The sequence below is a fragment of the Baudoinia panamericana genome, assembly GCF_000338955.1.
Source record: "Baudoinia panamericana UAMH 10762 unplaced genomic scaffold BAUCOscaffold_1, whole genome shotgun sequence".
NCBI lineage: Eukaryota > Fungi > Ascomycota > Dothideomycetes > Mycosphaerellales > Teratosphaeriaceae > Baudoinia > Baudoinia panamericana.
The window spans coordinates 993,012-1,010,993 of NW_006911257.1; the positions used below are offsets into that span (position 1 = coordinate 993,012).

At 54.3% G+C, this 17,982-nt stretch overlaps 10 protein-coding genes and 1 non-coding gene across 11 annotated transcripts; 7 read left to right on the forward strand and 4 right to left on the reverse strand.

The window, feature by feature from the left end:
* Positions 1 to 449: 449 nt before the first annotated feature.
* On the forward strand, positions 450 to 1,104 carry BAUCODRAFT_29195 (uncharacterized protein). Its single transcript, XM_007673809.1, has 3 exons — positions 450 to 654; positions 708 to 790; positions 846 to 1,104. The coding sequence occupies exons 1-3, from the start codon at positions 550 to 552 to the stop codon at positions 898 to 900; spliced, it is 243 nt and encodes an 80-aa protein (XP_007671999.1). The 5' UTR covers positions 450 to 549; the 3' UTR covers positions 901 to 1,104.
* A 236-nt stretch (positions 1,105 to 1,340) lies between these two features.
* BAUCODRAFT_t3 lies at positions 1,341 to 1,431 on the reverse strand. The gene has a single exon. It is a non-coding gene; the product is annotated as a tRNA-Ile (tRNA).
* Positions 1,432 to 2,782: 1,351 nt separating this feature from the next.
* On the forward strand, positions 2,783 to 4,066 carry BAUCODRAFT_20839 (uncharacterized protein; the record flags this gene model as incomplete). The annotated part of the gene is made up of 1 exon (XM_007673810.1): positions 2,783 to 4,066. The coding sequence occupies one exon, from the start codon at positions 2,783 to 2,785 to the stop codon at positions 4,064 to 4,066; it is 1,284 nt and encodes a 427-aa protein (XP_007672000.1).
* Positions 4,067 to 4,628: 562 nt separating this feature from the next.
* Positions 4,629 to 6,162, forward strand: BAUCODRAFT_29198 (uncharacterized protein). The gene is made up of 3 exons (XM_007673811.1): positions 4,629 to 5,302; positions 5,377 to 5,870; positions 5,927 to 6,162. The coding sequence occupies exons 1-3, from the start codon at positions 5,020 to 5,022 to the stop codon at positions 6,062 to 6,064; spliced, it is 915 nt and encodes a 304-aa protein (XP_007672001.1). The 5' UTR covers positions 4,629 to 5,019; the 3' UTR covers positions 6,065 to 6,162.
* Positions 6,163 to 6,567: 405 nt separating this feature from the next.
* BAUCODRAFT_61324 (uncharacterized protein) lies at positions 6,568 to 9,366 on the forward strand (the record flags this gene model as incomplete). The annotated part of the gene is made up of 2 exons (XM_007673812.1): positions 6,568 to 8,593; positions 8,642 to 9,366. 2 exons carry the CDS (start codon positions 6,568 to 6,570, stop codon positions 9,364 to 9,366), a joined length of 2,751 nt encoding a protein of 916 aa, XP_007672002.1.
* Positions 9,367 to 9,681: 315 nt separating this feature from the next.
* Positions 9,682 to 11,505, forward strand: BAUCODRAFT_144428 (uncharacterized protein; the record flags this gene model as incomplete). Its single annotated transcript, XM_007673813.1, has 2 exons — positions 9,682 to 9,744; positions 9,799 to 11,505. The coding sequence occupies 2 exons, from the start codon at positions 9,682 to 9,684 to the stop codon at positions 11,503 to 11,505; spliced, it is 1,770 nt and encodes a 589-aa protein (XP_007672003.1).
* Positions 11,506 to 11,783: 278 nt separating this feature from the next.
* Positions 11,784 to 12,937, forward strand: BAUCODRAFT_183308 (uncharacterized protein). The gene is made up of 2 exons (XM_007673814.1): positions 11,784 to 12,235; positions 12,299 to 12,937. Exons 1-2 carry the CDS (start codon positions 12,062 to 12,064, stop codon positions 12,794 to 12,796), a joined length of 672 nt encoding a protein of 223 aa, XP_007672004.1. The 5' UTR covers positions 11,784 to 12,061; the 3' UTR covers positions 12,797 to 12,937.
* A 141-nt stretch (positions 12,938 to 13,078) lies between these two features.
* On the reverse strand, positions 13,079 to 13,774 carry BAUCODRAFT_61936 (uncharacterized protein; the record flags this gene model as incomplete). The annotated part of the gene is made up of 1 exon (XM_007673815.1): positions 13,079 to 13,774. The coding sequence occupies one exon, from the start codon at positions 13,772 to 13,774 to the stop codon at positions 13,079 to 13,081; it is 696 nt and encodes a 231-aa protein (XP_007672005.1).
* A 328-nt stretch (positions 13,775 to 14,102) lies between these two features.
* Positions 14,103 to 15,266, forward strand: BAUCODRAFT_60779 (uncharacterized protein; the record flags this gene model as incomplete). Its single annotated transcript, XM_007673816.1, has 2 exons — positions 14,103 to 14,955; positions 15,001 to 15,266. The coding sequence occupies 2 exons, from the start codon at positions 14,103 to 14,105 to the stop codon at positions 15,264 to 15,266; spliced, it is 1,119 nt and encodes a 372-aa protein (XP_007672006.1).
* Positions 15,267 to 16,845: 1,579 nt separating this feature from the next.
* Positions 16,846 to 17,109, reverse strand: BAUCODRAFT_118555 (uncharacterized protein; the record flags this gene model as incomplete). The annotated part of the gene is made up of 1 exon (XM_007673817.1): positions 16,846 to 17,109. One exon carries the CDS (start codon positions 17,107 to 17,109, stop codon positions 16,846 to 16,848), a length of 264 nt encoding a protein of 87 aa, XP_007672007.1.
* A 139-nt stretch (positions 17,110 to 17,248) lies between these two features.
* Positions 17,249 to 17,962, reverse strand: BAUCODRAFT_185821 (uncharacterized protein). Its single transcript, XM_007673818.1, has one exon. The coding sequence runs from the start codon at positions 17,823 to 17,825 to the stop codon at positions 17,388 to 17,390; it is 438 nt and encodes a 145-aa protein (XP_007672008.1). The 5' UTR covers positions 17,826 to 17,962; the 3' UTR covers positions 17,249 to 17,387.
* Positions 17,963 to 17,982: the final 20 nt, after the last annotated feature.

Below are 17,982 nucleotides of genomic sequence, written 5' to 3' on the forward strand. Positions count from 1 at the left end.
TTGCCGACAGTGTCGCTGGGTGGGATCCGATGGGGCCTGCGCATCGGGAATGACAAGTGGCAGGTAATTATGAGGAGCATAGAGGCGTCAGGAGCATGTGTTTTGGGTACGACACCACGACGTAGCATGATTTGCAAAGTGGGATTCGGGACAAACGGAGGTTACATATGATACCACAGCAGCGAGCGGGATGGAGCATGAGCAGCCATTGATGCCTTTACGATTACTCTGATGATAGACGACTGCATGGCGCTGCATTCGACGCCGCATAACTAGTCGACTGCGTTGCACTTTGTGAATGACAGTGTTACTGCAGAAGTTTCGCTGAGTGTGACTTGTTCAGGAAGTGTAATGCACCACAAAAAAGTGTCAACTCTAGGCAGCCAAATTCCTACGGCGAAGAAAGTACGTCAGGGGTCCACTTTTCGTGACTTCCATGCTCGTGTGACCTTGTGGACATCGCCGCTTCGATACACTCAACGCGCTGCTTGAGATCGCGACCTGCAACAACTTGACACAAATCAAACCTACCATTCACGCCATACCAAGATGCCTCTCGTCGTACCAGGATTGATGTCAAAGGATGGCGATAAGTCTTCCGACTGGATGAACAAGCTTATGGGCAAGAAGCTCGGCGATGCTTCCAACGAGACCGTGTGCTTTGATGTCCCCCTTGTTCATGAATGCAATACTAACGAGCATCGCAGACCTTTGCAAAGACAGACCTACCAAAGGAGCACCGGGTGGTAAAGGAAGGTGATATGATGTCGATGGACCACAAGCCTGAAAGGTATGTGTATTGATGATAAGCCGTTTTGGCTGTACGTAACTAACTTGAGGCCAAGAATGAATATACACACCTCGGAAGATGGCACTGTTACGAAAATCACGCATGGTTGAGCTTGGAGTCGCGTTAAATGATATGCATCGACGGACGGGTGCCAATCTTTTACCTGTCTGCAATATCCTCGCCTATATAGTAGATGTTACAGATTCGGTAGTTTTTGAGTTCAGTGACACTCCACGATAGCTTGTCAGCGACGCCATCGCCTTGTGTTCAGGAATCTTGATATAGAAGTCCGTAAGCTACAGAGCTTAATACCGCTGCTACACTTCCGTATGTATCCAAGTTTTGGTTGTACCTTCAACCGCATTGGGGTGAGTGACGCTCAAATTCAGATTCAGAGGAGTCGCCAGGTTAGTAATCAGGCTTTCAGCGAGCACGGGCCATCCCGCAACTGCCAAATTGGGAATATCCGTCTCAACTGCTCGCTACCCTCGAACACGGTCGATATAGACCCCAAAAAAAGCCTCTAACACGCAAAAACACAACGTATGTGTGGTCACTACGAGGGTCGAACTCGCGACCTTGGCGTTTGAGATATACAACAGGTATTAGCACCACGCTCTAACCAACTGAGCTAAGCGACCATTTTCTGCTTCCGTTCAGAAAAGAAAAATATAGAGCAAGGCAAGATCGCCGAAGAAAGGCCGTGGAGGTTCCAATCTGGCCTCCGGCGCAATCAAGTAATCGATAACATGAGAGTTGAGGGTAAGCGTTGAACAGAGAAAGCCGGACAGGCCCCGGTTTGCTGAACCAATACTTCTCAGTGTCACGCGAATCCCGCCGGATAAGGTGCCGGACTTCGCAGATTGCCGGCATCGTATTGGTGTTTGCTGAAGTATCGCTACCATGTCGTCTTCGAACGTGGTGGTCAAGGGTGCAACGAATGCGGGGAAGGCACCCATTTTTGGCATTCTGGTTTGCTATGACCAATAAGATCGATCACACACGGCTAAATGGGCGAGCATTAGCGGCTAGTGAACCGTATGTAGCCCACATCGCAAAATGCAGGTCCCGATGTCCGTTAAGCGACGCGCTGCTCACGCGTGTGTACGACGATGGTGCCATACGATGTATGCCCGCTTCACACGCAGTCGTATCCCGCAATGCATGTTCGAGTGGGTGTTGACTATGCAGTGCATGTGTTAGGACTACCAAGCAGGCGTTCGGTTCCGAAGAAGTGAGGTCTCTCGTGCTTGGCTTGGCAAACCTACTCGTCTTCCGAAACCTTCGATGTACCATAATTACATCTCACAATTCCGAATGAATGCATTCTTAAAAGGATCACACACGATATGCTCATCGTTCGAAGTATCATCCGCCTCAAGCACGCTCATCCCCGGTAGCCGCTCGAGCGTATGAGTGTCGGCTGAGTCGAACATGACATCCGAGCCGAAAGTGGTGATCCTTGCCGCAGCGTCTCCACACTGAAACGACGCTCGTCCTTCATTTGTGCGCGACGTCGTGTTGCGCCAGCTCCTGGGCAGCATCACAACCTGCATAACCGGAGTGCGGTTGCCAACACATTCACTACCTATACTCCCCCTACACTCGTTCCATTTCGGCGTCTAGCTGTGTACTTTATCAGGCACCTGCCATTCTATTGAGTAATAATACGACAAACGGGACCGGTTAAGTCGGCAACCTGACTGGGAATATCCGCGACAGCGCTCACTTCCTCCCTTGCTTGGACCTTCCAAGCATTCAGGCACTGTATCGCCCAGCAATTGGCGTCCTAGGCCAAACACGACCGCGTCTCACCGCACGCCAGTGACTCCTGTCAGCACAAAGAGTTGCATTACCAGCATACTCCATCACTAAACGTACAGCTTTAGCAACTGCAGTCCGCCGTCATCGTCATCAGTGAAGCCGCTCTATCGCTACTACGACATCCATCTCACGTCCAAGTACTTGACGTATACACAGTACAAGCCCAGCATGGACAACTGGCAGGCCACCCAAAACTGGCTCATCTTTGGTGCCATCGCCGTCCCGGCCTCAGTCTACTATGCCTGGCCTTACATTAAGAATCACATGAGCCCGCCCGCTCCTGCACTTACCCACAAACACAGCGAACTTGCGTCGCACGTCCGAAATGGCGTCGGCAACAGAAAGGCAGAAAGTTCTGGCACCAAAGGCGCTCAAACACCGACACAGAGTGCGGGTGCAGCTACGTCGAGGAAGCGCAAGGCTCCAAGAGAGCATCAACCAGAGACGGTTGAGCAACCAACAGTGGCTGCGCAGAGTTCAGCAGATGACTACAAAGAGGACAACAGCAACCGCCAATTTGCGGAGCGCATGCTGCAAGCACGAAAGGGTGCAGATCTCTCCCGGCCGAAGAACCAAGAGCAGCGCACCCGCACGGTGAAGCCAAGCCGCACCGTTGACACGCCGGTCATTTCTGCTGCTGCATCTCAAACAGATGCTGATGCAGATGACGACATGTCACCCGCTGCCTCTCCGGCGCTACGTGCTGGCGATGTTTCAGACATGTTGGAGCCGGCTCGCAAGGGTCCATCTACGCTACGTTTGACCGCACCCACACAGCCGCAGAAGCAGAGAGTTGTGAAGCTGGCTAAGGAGGAGGTTGAAGAGACGAAGAGACAGCGTCAAAACCGGCTGAAGAAGGAGCAAGCCCGACTCGAACGTGAAGCGCAGGAAGCCGAGCGTAAGGGTCTTGAGGAGAAGCAGCGTCGTGCTGCTCGCGAAGCTCGTGGCGAGCCGGCGAAGAACGGTATCTCGGTGTCGAAGCCACCAGCGACCAACGCATGGAACGCGAAGCCTACCTCCTCAGGGCTGGGGAATGCAGCTCCGGTTGTCAATGGCCATGCTAATGGCATGCTCCTAGACACTTTCGACGCCGAGTCTACCGCAAGCTCCACCGGTGGTATGGAAGCTAGCACTGCAGCCACCAGCACGACCACCGAGGCCGAACCGGGCACCCGGGATCACGACCAGCTATCTGAGGAGGAGCAGATGGCCATGGCTCTGAAGCAGAGCGAAGCCGATTCCGGCTGGAGCGTTGCTCTCCCGAAGAAGCAGCAGAAGAGGAAAGGCTCTGTTGCTGGGTCCACCGGTACCAGCACGCCGATGGAATCGAACGGTCCCGTCAAGCCTGCCAGTAAGCCTGCGAAAAACGGTAAAGGCAATGGCTTCATGGCGCTCAATGTCGAGCACATTACGGACCCTAGCGCCACGATCACGACCAGTTGGGACCCGTGAGCACCTAGCGATATGCTTTCCAGCGAGTTTCCTAGTTTCCGAGGTATGTTATTATTGCACATTTTCGCAAGCTCCATGGCAGGCGGGCACAGCAGGAAGGATCTTGGCTCATCATGCGGAGTGCACGGGAGGTGCGTTGTCTTAGTAGGTCTTGACGATCGATGGTTGGCTTGCATGAGTTCGAATACCAAAAGCGAGCGCCGTAGATGGCGAGACAGGCCGCAGGATGCACCAGGTCTTCAATGCATGGGTACAGCAAGGCGTAATGGCTGCCGCGAAGTTTCAACGTATCAACCCCGATATGAATAAGGTGTGGACGAGAAGGCTGCTTTTCGTTGGATGGGTTTCACTGTAAACCAGGCGGACTGAGAGCCTCTTACGGACATCACACTGTTCGCTTCACACAACTTCAGCAGGACGTTCTCTGCTGCACCAAAAACACATATGCACGTATAGTTCATGAAAATGCAGTTTCGCTGTCAAGTGCATGTTGAAGTCGACGACCAACGCCCAGCTTGTATAATGCACTCATCCTTCTGATCTTTGCTTTCTTGAGGGATCAGGCATGCGTCCGTCGAAAGACTGTCGTATTGCAATGATGACGTGCTGATGGTTGGGCGCCGTTTAGTCTACCTTTGTCTGCCATACCGATTTAGCCTTTGCGGTCCCGGAGTTTGGTGTGAGGGGACAGGTGGCTGCACCAACGGCTGCTCTCCCACCCCCCACAGCCACCGCTGACTACAGCGATATTCTGAGCTCCGTGATCTGGCATAAGAGAGGTTACGGCGCTATAAGAGTGTGAGACCACGGCTGTTAGAGCACCTGCATACGCTCCTTCATCTTACAGGCTGCCCACAGCACGAAAAACAGCATCCGAGTACACAAAGCCCGCGGAGCAACAATATCAACAGCAGCTTTTCAGCAGCATTGCACACCTCGACAGTACGCACAATATGGCCCAAATTAGAGGCACGGCAGGATATCAGCTAGGCAATTCGAATGCCTTTGGCGCTGGTCCGTCACAGAACGCAGCCACCAACGACCCGTCACCGCTCGATGCGATCCGTGAGCAAACGAGCAAGATCGAGGAGTGGCTGGACACCATCAGCGAGCCCGTGAGGCCATATCTACCCACGATAGGACGCTTCTTGATCGTAGTCACGTTTCTGGAAGATGCATTGCGGATCATGACACAATGGAATGACCAACTGGTGTATTTGCATGATTATAGGCATAGTAAGCCTGCCATCCTTCTACACACCAAAGGTTCCCGTAGCCGAGGACACATGTCTTGCTAATCAGTGACACAGTCCCTCGAGGCATCACACACCTCTTCCTCCTCCTCAATGTCGCCGCCATGACCGCTTCCTCCTTCCTTGTCATCATCCGCCGCTACAGCGAGTATGCAGTAGGCGGCCTCATCGCGGTCGTCGTCACGCAAGCACTAGGTTACGGCCTCATCTTCGACCTGAACTTCTTCCTGCGCAATCTCAGCGTCATGGGCGGGCTGCTTATGGTGCTGTCTGACAGCTGGGTGCGGAAACGCTTCGCGCCGGCTGGGCTGCCGCAGATTGACGAGAAGGACCGGAAGATGTACTTCCAGCTTGCTGGACGCGTCTTGCTGATCTTGCTATTCGCGGGCTTTGTATTCGCTGGTCAATGGAGTGTGGGTAGGGTAATGGTCATTGCGGTCGGAGCGGTTGCGTGCGTAATGGTGGTGGTGGGGTTCAAGGCGAAGTGGAGTGCTATTGTGCTGGTGATGATCCTGAGTGTGTTCAACATCTTAGTGAACAACTTCTGGACGGTAAGTCAAAAGCGTGTGTGGAGAATTGTGGGCACGGTGCTGACTGTCGGCTGCAGCTCCATAAGAACCATCCGCATAAGGACTTTGCGAAGTACGACTTCTTCCAGATCCTGTCGATTGTGGGCGGACTGCTGTTACTGGTCAATATGGGCCCCGGACAAGTTAGCTTTGACGAGAAGAAGAAGGTGTACTAGATTCAACGAGTGGGAGCTCGTCTTTGAACTTGGACGAATCCAACCTAGTCACAGAGAAAATGCGCGTCCTGCCATGAGAGGCACAGCTCATCCGTCCTCATGTACTTCGTTTAGATGGTCTTCACATCCTTCATACCTTCACCCATACCGACCAATGTCACGTGAGTTCGCTCCCTCGCTTGAAACGCGCTAGCGGCAAGCTTGTGCAGGAGAGATTGTGAATGCTCGCAAGCTCCCCATTCAAACACACAGTAGCCTACCTTCACCTTAAGAGCGACGCGTGCAAATTTACGATGCCGGCTACAAGAAGTCGCTCCGGCGCTGGCGGTGTTACGAAGAAGCTACAACGCCGTCAGCGTGGTCCAGTCTCCCGCAAAGCTTCTGTAACCGCATCAGACGCTTGGGACTTCGTTACCACTAACGATGATGATGTGCGTGAGTCAGTAGAACTTGATCGAGCGTCTGACCCAGAGCACGAGCGTGAGATGGATGGTCACGCGGAGATGGACGAAGCCATGGACTCACTGCGCGACGTGGCAGACAAGGTCGGCGATGGGGTCGAACAGTTTGCCGAGGAACTGGATCGCTACTTGAAGGAGCTGTCGATGAAGCAGAGCAAATTCGAGGCAGCGAAGGATGTTGCGGAAGTGTTCAAGGATATCGCCGCGTCCGCTGCGAGTAGTCTGGAGAGGGATCACAAGAAGCAGTTGGTAGAGCAGCTGCAGAAAGAATGGAGCGACAAGGCAGCACTATCAACGCAGACGAACGGTACAAGCCGACAGTTTGCTTTGCGCAGCGGTGTCGTGCATGAAATGAAGGCCGAGAAAGTCCAGGAGCTTCGGAAATGGCAGCAAGAAGCGGACATTTGGCAGTTGTTCTGGATCATGCTGGACTTCCACTACAACCATGCTGCTAGGCGCAAGGAGATCGATGATCAACTGGCCAACATGCCGCCGCCGCACCGGTATGCAGCGGAGAAGGAACTTTGGGAGCGCTTCTTGATGGAAAGTGACACAGCAAAAGAACGTTCGCTCGTGAAGCAGTGGCTCGAACAAGCAGCAGATCACCAGGACAGTGATCTACACGCCATTGTCGAGGAGCTTGAAAGGAAGTCTGGAGCTGGCAAAGGGCTATGGAACCGGGGCTGGCTAAGCACCCGCGAGAGGATCAAAGGAGAAAAGAGGATTCGCTCATGGCCCAGTCCGTCGGACTCTGTGCAGCCGCAAATTCGGTCAACCGCTAGCAGCGAGATGCTTATCACGGCCTTAGACCCGGATGCTCCCACTCGTCAGCAATGCACAGTGGAGAAGCCGGACGCTTACTTCGAGCGTGCTATGTGGATTGCGTGCTGGGAGATGCTTCGTCGTGGGAAGTCGTGGGAGGAGATTCTGAAATGGTGTGAAGAGCACAATGAAGGCTGGCGAGCTTTGGTGCTAGCGCCAGCGGTGGACTCGGGCGATGCGCTATCTAACGCTGCTTGGCGCAAGATGTGCTACCTCGCATCGGAGTCCGGCTGCTCAAACGACTACGAAGCTGCAGTCTACGGTTTGCTTGGTGGCAATCTGAAGGCGGTGAAGAAGGTATGCCGTACAGTGCACGATCATCTCTTTGCGTACTACACTTGCGTGTTGGTGCGCCACTTTGACAAATATCTGGAGCACCACCACCCGTCACGGATCGCGTCGCTGTCGGGAGGACGGTTTGGGACGGACGAGGAGCTTGCCGATGCTGAGCAGGAACAGCGTACTGTTACCGCTTTAGTGTCGCAGCTTCGGGAGACTCCTTCAAAATCAAGTGAAGCCGCTCGGGCCCCGCTCAAAATTATAGAGAGCTACTTACTGACGAACGAGGTGGAATCACTCGCGACAACCGTTGGTACAGCGTTGTCGGACATCGATTATCAAAGATCAGACAAGGAAGATGTTATTCATCATATCAGAACCCCGCCGGAAAAGGTGTTGACAGAAACTGCTGTTGCAGTTGACTATCAAGCACTGCGTATCGTCGCAACAATGTACATTGTGGTTCGCTCACTAGAATATGACACACCGTCTGAGGAGACATTGCTTGCCGAGGAAAACGTTGTGATCGCCTACGCGCAGGCCATTCGAACGATGCGTAAACGCCTCGACATCTTCGTCTATGCGTCCAGACTCGAGCATATAAGCGCCATCTTGACCGTTGCAAGAATGCTTCCAGACGTGACGCAGCCGGATGAGCAGCGGATGATGATCAATCTCATGCGCGAATACAAACTGGACATCACTGCAATCTTGCAGGAGCAGCTGGGCTGGACCTTGGCGAGCAAGTTGAGTTCTGAGAAGCAGCTGAAGAAGCCGCTGCGGATGCTAGAGAACTGCGAGGTCAACAATCTTCATCCCGGACAGCGGATTACTGAAAGCTTTTTGGACGGCACCATGACTGAGGATGATATGGCGATTCTGCGCTGTCTGCAATGGTTCCAGATGGTGCCAGGGCATTGGCACATGACCTTCAGCGCGCTTGCAGAAGCTCTGCGTGGCTGCTTGAGTAAGTCTTCTCATGTGGAAGCTGAAAACCTTCACTGACATAGCATAGTGGCCGGACGTCTTGCTTGTGCGATGGCGATGTGCCAGGAGATGTCATGCGAAATCATCTCCATGCAGAAGTCACATTCCGTCATACAGCGCGAGGTAAACATCATGGACAAGAGCCAAGCGCCTGACGATCCGGACTCGGACGAGGCGCTGGAGTGGGAAGTACTAAGACGGCAGGCCCGGACGTATTACGAGCTGGAGCAAATGGTGCACGCCATTGTTTCGCTGGCGCATTGGGCTGAAGTCGAGCGGCCTTTTACCTCTGCGCCTAGACAAGGATCTTCGGTGCCTCAGAGCCTCAGACAGGCCAAGGCCGCGCTAGATGAGGCCATGCAACCACTACTCGCCGGCATCCTCCAGCATCCGGAGACGGAAAAAGAGCAGAAAGAGCTCGAAGAAGTGCGCGTCGCTTATCTACCGGAGATCATACTCGCATACAACTCAGCGCTCTACACGGCCGGTCCGACCATCAGTCGAGACGCATACATCGAGTCTATGGACCTTTCTGTCGCGGTTGCGGACGAGCGCAATGGGCTCGCCGAAGCGTTTACCAAGGCGGGGAGGATGCGAGAGTTGGTGACCTCTTTTGCGCAGGCGAGCAAGTTGATGCTCGTCATGAAGGCGAACGGGAGGCCGAGGAAAGCGAACAAGATAGGCAAGGACCTGGGGATATGGGAGATTGGACCGCAGGGTGCGGCCGCTGCTGAAGATAGCAGCGATGAGTAAGGGGCGTAACATTGTATCGTTTCTTGAGGGGCGGACATGCTTTGTTAGAGCATCTAATGTGTTGTTCGCTCGGCTTGAGGTCCTTGACAAGGGTGTGATATAGCCGGAAATGTGGGCCGAGTTCGTTGCCAGATCGGGCTGACGCTGTTTGAGCTTCCTCCAAGCTTCAGCATGTGAAAGTCTCCATCACATGCACGTAGATTCTTCCCGGCGAAAGCCCACTGCTAACATCTACTCTTTGTCTCGCAATGACTTCCTATGGGAGTGAGCAACTTGAAGCCCGCTTCGAAGGGGCACGCTTGGTTGCGACGGGCGATGGCTGAGAGTACGTCCATGCTGCCATGGCTGATCGTTCAAATATGCGCATTTGGGGTGAATGTACGCTCGAGCATTCCTCGATGCGAAATTCGCAAAAGGCTGACGCTCTGATAGATGCTACTCCGTCTGCTATTACCACGAAAGTCGGCGAAACAGGTTCTGCTTGACAGGCTTGAACGCGCCCGGTCATTCGAGGAGTGGCTCAATCTTGCCGTGGACATCGACGAAGTCCTAGGGAACGACATCTGGCGACGGAATCCAGAGAGCAGGCTCTATGATCACCGCTTAATATACAATCGTTTGGAGAAGGTCAATGAGGTCCTGGAGACAGGTGGCATCCAAGAACTTGGAAATATCATAGTAACCGGGCTGGTACGGAATCTGGGCGACATCACGGTGCCGAGACTATACAACAGAGCGTATGCAGGGACGAAACATGTCATCGAAGACTATGTACTCCAGATGGAGACTGCTATCACCGAGATTGATCTCAGCCCAACGAACTATGCAGGTGGACTGGGAAGCCAGGCGAAGATGAACTTCTTCCACGACTCCCGCTTGGCATATGGGAGGACGTGTCTACTGCTTCAAGGCGGTTCAGTGTTCGGCTTGTGCCATCTCGGCGTCATCAAAGCCCTGTATACGCAAGGTCTCCTTCCTCGGGTCATCTGTGGCAACGCTACAGGGGCGCTGATGGCTGCGCTGGTCAGTGTCCACACCGACCAAGACCTCCTCGACTTCCTCAGCGGGGACGGTATCAACCTCGATGCGTTTGCCGAGAAGTCGAAGAAGGCCAAGAAACTTGCAGAGGCCGCGAGCAGTCTGGAGCGAAGCGCCTACTCCTTGTTCGTATTTCCACGCCGCTTATGGCGTTGGTTCACGTCCGGCTACGTACTCGATGAAGAGGTGCTCAAGGAATGTGTTGATGCTAATGTAGGAGACATTACCTTCGAGGAAGCGTACAAGCAGACGGGGCGGGTTCTGCACATTACCATTTCGACATCGGACTCTGCGGTGCCGTCCCTGCTCAACTATCTGACCGCTCCGAATGTACTCGTTCGCACGGCCGCTTTGGCATCAAATGCACCGGACGCACTGGAAGGCAAGTTTAAGATACAGTGTAAGGGCCGCGATGGCCAGCTCGAGGATTGGCATCTTCCGGTCGATGCTCCCGTGGAAGGCACGCCACTGGCCCCCCTTCCGAGGTACAGGAAGTCAGCGTCGACAGAGTATGACAGGCATACGCCGTTAAGTAGGCTGAAAGAGCTGCACAATGTCAACCACTTCATCGTGTCGCAAGCGCGGCCCTACCTCGCGCCTTTCTTGGCACCTTCATCACAGCACTCGAACTCGCCCCGCTCCAGCAAGGAGCCGTGGAGCAGTCAATTCATGCGGTACCTCATTCTGGAAGTACAGCACCGCATGATGCAGCTTGACCACCTCGACCTACTACCGCGCAGCCTACGCCGCCTCCTCTTCGAAGAGAGTGTCCCGGCCGCATCTTGGATACTAGTGCCGAAAGTGAAAGCTTCTGACTTCCTGCGCTTACTGCGGAACCCACGCAAGCAAGATGTGGACTACCTAATCTTGAAGGGCGAACGCTCTGTCTGGCCGGCAGTTTCCGCCTTACACGTGCGGTGCGCGATTGAGGTGGCTCTTGACAAGGGGTATCAACGAGTTCGCAGACTGAAGCCTAACCGCACGTTCGGTGACGCACCGGAACTGAACGCTACTGTTGAAAGGAGTAGGAAGCGGAGGCGGACCAGGACTTCATTTAGCGATCTCACGGCAGAGACGGTACCTCCAGAGTGGCGGACCTGAAACGACTGAAAGCTACGATGAGATAGCCCCGTTACTTCGAAGCATTGCACATTTTTCTTGTTACACCACGGCGGCATTGTTGTTTGATTGCTCAAGACACCCATTGTGCCGGACACGGCACACCTGCTGATGTGTTGACGTAGCGGGGGTATGCGTAGCAGTTTAAGACACCTATAACATTTTTTACTATTGAAACTGATAACGATGTTCCGCCTGTTTCTCATACTATATGTTCACATTCGCCGCTTCGTCGTATATCCCCAAAGGTGCCCAACAAGTCGCACCGCACCGCCACGATTGCTAGACGATTCGTCTCTGTTACTGCCTCAGTGTGAAGGCAGCTACTGCGCTCAGCTTCGTTGGCATACATGTTCCTTTCCCTGGTCGTATCAAGTTGAGGTATCTGTGATGCCTCAGGCCTACCGCGGAGGCCCGAGAGCGAGCCTCGAAGCTGCAACAACGTACCCTTGCCTCGGCCTGGTTCTGCCAAACGGCGCACCAGGGCAAACCGTTTTCCAACTGGGCATCAAAACGTCGAAGCCGAAAACGTGGCAGCATGGCGACGCAGAGCAACTGGGCGCAAGTCCGACAACAAGCAAGAGCTCAGGAGACGCAGACAGAAACGCTCTTCCACACCTATGCACAGTTCGCTTCACAAACAGACATAGACCCTGTACCAAGCGAAGAGGAGCGGAAAACAGAGGAACAGCTCAATGAGCTCCTGGAGAAGGTTCGCCTACCCCTACCCGACGGCACGCCAAGCCATACTCCTGAAGACTAACGCTGACCCCAGCGCTCAGCAACCCTCCAACAGCTCGCCCGCCTCCTCGACTCCGAACCCACCCCCTCCGCCCTGAAATCCACCAACCTAGCCCGACACCGCGAAATCCTACAACAACACCGCACCGAGCTTTCCCGCTTGAAATCGCAAATAGCAACCACCCGCGACCGCGCTAACCTCCTCTCCACCGTCCGCTCGGACATTGCCTCCCACCGTGCCAACAACCCGGAAGCGGCCGAGGCGGACTACATGCTCGACGAGCGAAGGCGGATCGAGAATAGCCATGGGATGGTGGATAGCGTATTGAGCCAGGCGTATGCGACGAATGAGAGTTTTGCGCTGCAAAGGGAGACTTTGGCGAGTATCCAACGGCGGATTACGGGAGCCGCGGCGCGGTTACCGGGAGTGAATGAGTTGATGCAGCGCATTGGGAGTAAGAAGCGGAGGGATGGAATCATCTTGGGTGTGCTGATTGCGGTTTGCGTGTTGGTGTTGCTTTGGTTTTGGTGAAGGTCGGCATCGTGGTCCATTTGGCTAGTTCGGTGTTGTGGCGCTGCGTGGTAAGCGTCCGTTCTTACGCCAAGGCTTTGAGATGCTCCGAGTTGCGCCCGCCGTGGCCAGTTGCAGTTTCCATGTCGCATGAACAGAACCTAAGCCGTCACAGCATAATACGCTGGACGGCGTGCAACGGGCGTACAACCGCGCGTTGTCGCACAGCCAGCCGACGTTCACAGCAGCACCGCATCAACACTGGCATGCTGTAGTAGTCCGTCCACCTTCGAGCCTGGCACCTCACCCTTCCACCTTGAGCCTTTGCATGCCCTCCAACCCATCCTCGCCTTCTTCCTCTTCTTCCACAGTCTTTCCGGCCAGTCCCATCTCCCAAAGCTGCCGCCCGGTCAACTTCTTCTCCTCGAGCTTACCGCCCCTCTTCTTCCGCTCTTCAGCCTCCATCTCCGCCGCCCTCCGCGCCTTCTCCTCCTCCATCTCCTTCTTGAACCCCTCCCTCCAGGCGAGGAACGTCTCACGTGTCACCTTCTCACCTTCAAACTTGCGGTTCTCCTCCTCCTCCGCTTTCGCGACAAGGATGTCCTTCTGCGCCTGAATGGCGGCCTGACGCTCGGAGACGAGCAGTTCGGCGCTGTCCTTGAGTGTGGAGACCAGCGTGAAGATCATAGCTATGCCTAGATTCTCCTCAACGGTGGGTTGTAAGGCTTCAAGCAGGCGGGCCTTATCCTCTTGAATGTCCAGGTGGGCGTACTTGGGCGCATTGGGTGGCTGAGTGATATCGAGGTGAGGCGCCTCGTCCGGGTATGCCTCTGGGTAGCGGACATTAAGGATGATGGCGATGTCCGGCTCATCTTCCTCGTCTTTCCTAACATCTAAGGTGATGGTGATGCGGTATTCGGATTCCGAAATGTCCTGGATCTCGTCTGGGAAGATGGAGTCGAGCACTTCGCGCTCCTCTTGTTGCTCATCGCGTCCCATCTCGAACGTCCGCGCTCCGCTATATGCGGCCTTCTTGATCACTTTAAACCATTCTCCGCCCACAATCTTAATCAAAACTGCAAACAGATGTTCAAGCAGATTGCATGTGAAGCGGCTGACTCAGCAGGAACGGCTGGCCAATGCGCATTTAGGCCGAAACTCTTTCCACGATCGAGGAAAATGTTCGGGGCAGACAGAGACGAAGTCATTTGTCCATTTCCGTATTCCCCACGAATAGACAACTCTTGAAGAATTACGAAATCCATCAGGCATGGCGAAGACGAAGACGAAAGCAATGACTGCTGCCTCCAAAGCGGCCAACGGACATATGAAGACAAGGGAAACGCCTGAGCAACTATATGCCTCTGCCGTGGAACTACTGGAGCAGTCTCGGGCTGAGGAAGCACTACAGAAAGCCAAGCGACTCTGGTCGGGAATACGACATGACAATCCGTCGGAAGCTCTCCCAGCCCTCAATCTCCTAGGCGACATTAGCGTCGAACTCGGCGACGTTGATACGGCGAGGGCTTACTTTGAGCAAGCTGTCACTCTCGATCCGGATGGCACGTTTCCAGAAGCCATGGGTGGTGGCGCGGAGAAGTTTCTCTGGCTCGCTCAACTCTGCGAGGAAGGTGGCAAAGCCAGCGTCGAGTGGTTCGAGCGGGGCGTTAAAGCGTTGCAACACGAGATTGCCGCTCTGGAGTCCAGCCGGAGTCCGAGTGTCGACGCTGAAACGCTGCTCATGATGCGTGTCGAGAAGAAACGAAAGCTGGCCAACGCACTCTGCGGCATTGTCGAAGTATACATGACCGATCTGTCGTGGGAAGACGACGCGGAAGCACGATGTGAGATGCTGGTTACTGAAGCGATGGGTGTAGAAGATGAAACGAGTCCAGAGGTCCTGCAGACGCTGGCTTCCGTCAGACTGTCACAGGAGCGGAAGGATGATGCCCAAGCTGCCTTGACTAGATCAATTGACAGCTGGAAAGGACTGGAACCTGAAGATCCTGCGGTGCCTGATTTTGCCACTAGAATCTCATTGTCGCGCCTGTTGATGGAAGCTGGAATGGAACAGGAAGCGATGCAAGTGCTGCAGCGCCTGGTGACGGATGATGATCAGAGCGTCGAAGCTTGGTATCTTGGTGGCTGGTGTCAGTATCTGCTAGCTGAGAAGTTTAAAGGTACTTTACAGGACGCTGATCACGCGAATGCTGGACCCATGGCAGAGGACGATCCCGCCCCCTTTGAGCTTGCGATGAAAGGGAGCCGAAACTGGTTGAAGATGGCGCTTACCCTGTACGCGCAACTCGGCTACGAGGATGAGCGGCTGTTTGATCATGCTATGGAGCTAGTGGCTGGCCTGGACAGGGTAATGGGTCCGGAAAAAGCAAAGGCCGAGGCTGGAGAAGAGGACGAGTGGGAGGAGTGGGATGGAATCGAGGATGGTGATGAAGAAATTGTCGACGAAGATGAGGAGATGAAAGACAGCTGAGCGGCAACTCGACTTTCCTACCTGATGCGTACGGCTTCCATCAGGCAGCCCCTGCAATGAGCCGTCTCGATGCTGCCATAGGGCTAATGGCGTGAAGAGTCGCTTTGACGATGCACTCTCCACACCGGAAATCTCTTCGCATTTCTTGCGATTTGTGACGTTCAACACACGCCTGAACCTGAAGTGTCGTTCTATGGCAATCTCTCGGGGTCGCCGCTGTCACACTTGAATGTGTGGAGAAGCTTTTGCCTCAACAAAGCTCCACTCTTCAAGCGCTTGGTAGTCATCACATCAGATGACAAGGTTCATGGCGAAACGCGTCTAACGGCACAGCCATTGGTAAGCTTGGTCGGCGGCCGTGGTTGGTAGACTTACCCGCTATCAACTCATTCTTCGGCGTATGTAGCGGCTTACTCGAGCCGCTACGCACGACGCGGCACTCAAAAGTATCAACGCTGGTCCCTAGGTACCAGTGCTAGCGACTATTGATGGCATTGCAAATCCGCATCATCTCGTGAGGAAGCTTCATTAGTGTCACAGAAGTATTTGTTGGCTGAAGAGCCAATCATCGCTGGTCGTCTCTTCGAGTAACTGCAGCCGAGCCCAGTAGCCATGCTCGTCACAAGGCTGCGTCCACCACGACGGATTGGAATGCAAATCGACCCACTTTGCTCGTTCTGAGACATGGTGTTGTGGCACAAGGTTGGATGCATCAAGGCTAGCGTGCATTCCACCCAGCGTGCCGCAGCAACGTACCCTCGGCAGCATCCGAGTCCTTCAACATACGCAGTCAACCACCGCAAACGGTCGGACCGAGAGGTGCGTTGAGCCTCTCTGAATACTTGTAGGGTATCATGAGCTGTAAATGTGCAGTAGGCTCGTAGGGCTGGCGACTGCTCGGTACGAAGCAAATTGGGCTTCCCTGCAGCGCGACCGCACGAGCACTAGTGTCATGCCCAATGCCTGAAATGTCTGCGATGCTGCTTGACGACAGGGAAGATGCTTCAAAATCTATCGTTGAAAGCTCGAGCGCAGTGGTTGTGGTCAAGTTGGAATCTCAAACGCCTCGCGTGATCCGAGCGTCCTTGTAGACTGGCCTATGACTGTCTTTCCTGCAGCTTGCCGTCGGGTGACTGCGCCGGGTGCGCACTAGTCACGCTGCGTTCGCAGATCATACGCAGGTACCAAGATATTGCAATCTGCGACTGCATGCAGCTGTCGGCAAGGCGATACGCAACCTTGTTCGCCGTCCGAAACAAACGTCGTTGCCGTACGTTTCCGCTTAGTCACTGAAATGTTGGGATGGTGGTTGGAGGAGAAGAACGGCTGAGTTGAGCTGAAGGTGGACACGGGTAGCACTATACCAGCATTGCCTTCCGTATAGTCGTTGCGTCCCAACTAAGCTTTCAGAACCCATTGACTACTGCACGTCAACCGCACAGCGCCGCGACAAGCTTTGCGAACTAGTGGGCATGCAACCCTTGCAATCGACCCAGGGACGCGCCAGCGACATAGCAACCCGCAGCCGCCAGATAGCAGCTGATGAAGACAACCAGTGAACGTGCCAGCATCGGGCCTATTACGACTGAGAAGCCCCTACACCGAAACAGGGTTGTGGCGCGGGTGACTGTGCTTCCTGGCCTAACCCGCAGTGCGCGATGATCCTGACTGCTGGTGGGAGGCATAGCGCTTCCTTGATCGGAGCATCAAGCTCATCGCGGCACCCGGTTGTAGCAGGTGCAAAAGACCACAGCTGCTCTGTACCTTCACCCTCTCGGTGAGCAAAGGCCGTGGTCGTAGATTGTGCGAAGGCGGAAAGCGGCGAGTTTCCGAAAGCGGCCATCTGAGACGAACACTCGGGCCCAGGCTCGAGACATACTTACGGATGCGGTGAGGGTCAGTCGCTGCAGCACCGTTCCCAGTCAGGCCTGGCACTCCAGTCGAGATCGGGCATGCGAATGCTTGGCATCTGGTGGAAGACTGCTGCACAGTGAGTACAAGACTTCACCAAGGCTGCTCGCACAAAGGAGATCTTGTGGCACTTTCTTCCTGACCTCATCCTTTCCACCGTACTGGCCCCTTTGCTCCCGTCTAAGTCTCGCAAGGACTTCTTTGATCATATCAAACCAAACACACTGGAACAAAGGTCTCGTTCATCGTCGCATCGCCAGACAACAACAACTGGTCCCAGCGAGGTGTCGACCATCGGAAACCCGCAGAGCAGGTGAAGGCGTGTTTGCAGCAGCAAAGAAAGGCTGCAGACAGTCCACCAATCGCCGCTAATCCTAGTGCAAGGTGAGCATCGTTGCCCAAGTGGCATGATGGCAGCATGTAATGCAGGCGAGCGTTCCGTCGTTCATGAAAGCATGCGTGTCGATGGGACAAGCTGCCGCATGCAAGACTTGCGACAAACCCAATGATGCTGCATTGCAAGGCTAACACTATGTGCAGGATACAACGGGCTTGATTCTTCCTGGAGAACCATCGACCTTCCTTTTCCGTGTTCAAGACGTCGTTGTCCGTCCACAGTTTCGGACGGTGACCCAGGATTGCGAACATGACTTCAAGGACTGCAAATCAAAGCGGTTCCGTTCCTGAAGAATATTATGGTCTTGATGCAATCGCCAAGCATAATGCTGCTATCACCTCCACTGAGCGGTTGCCCACATACCAAGAAGACACCAAAGGCTTGGGCATCTATGTTCGTAGTCTCCTT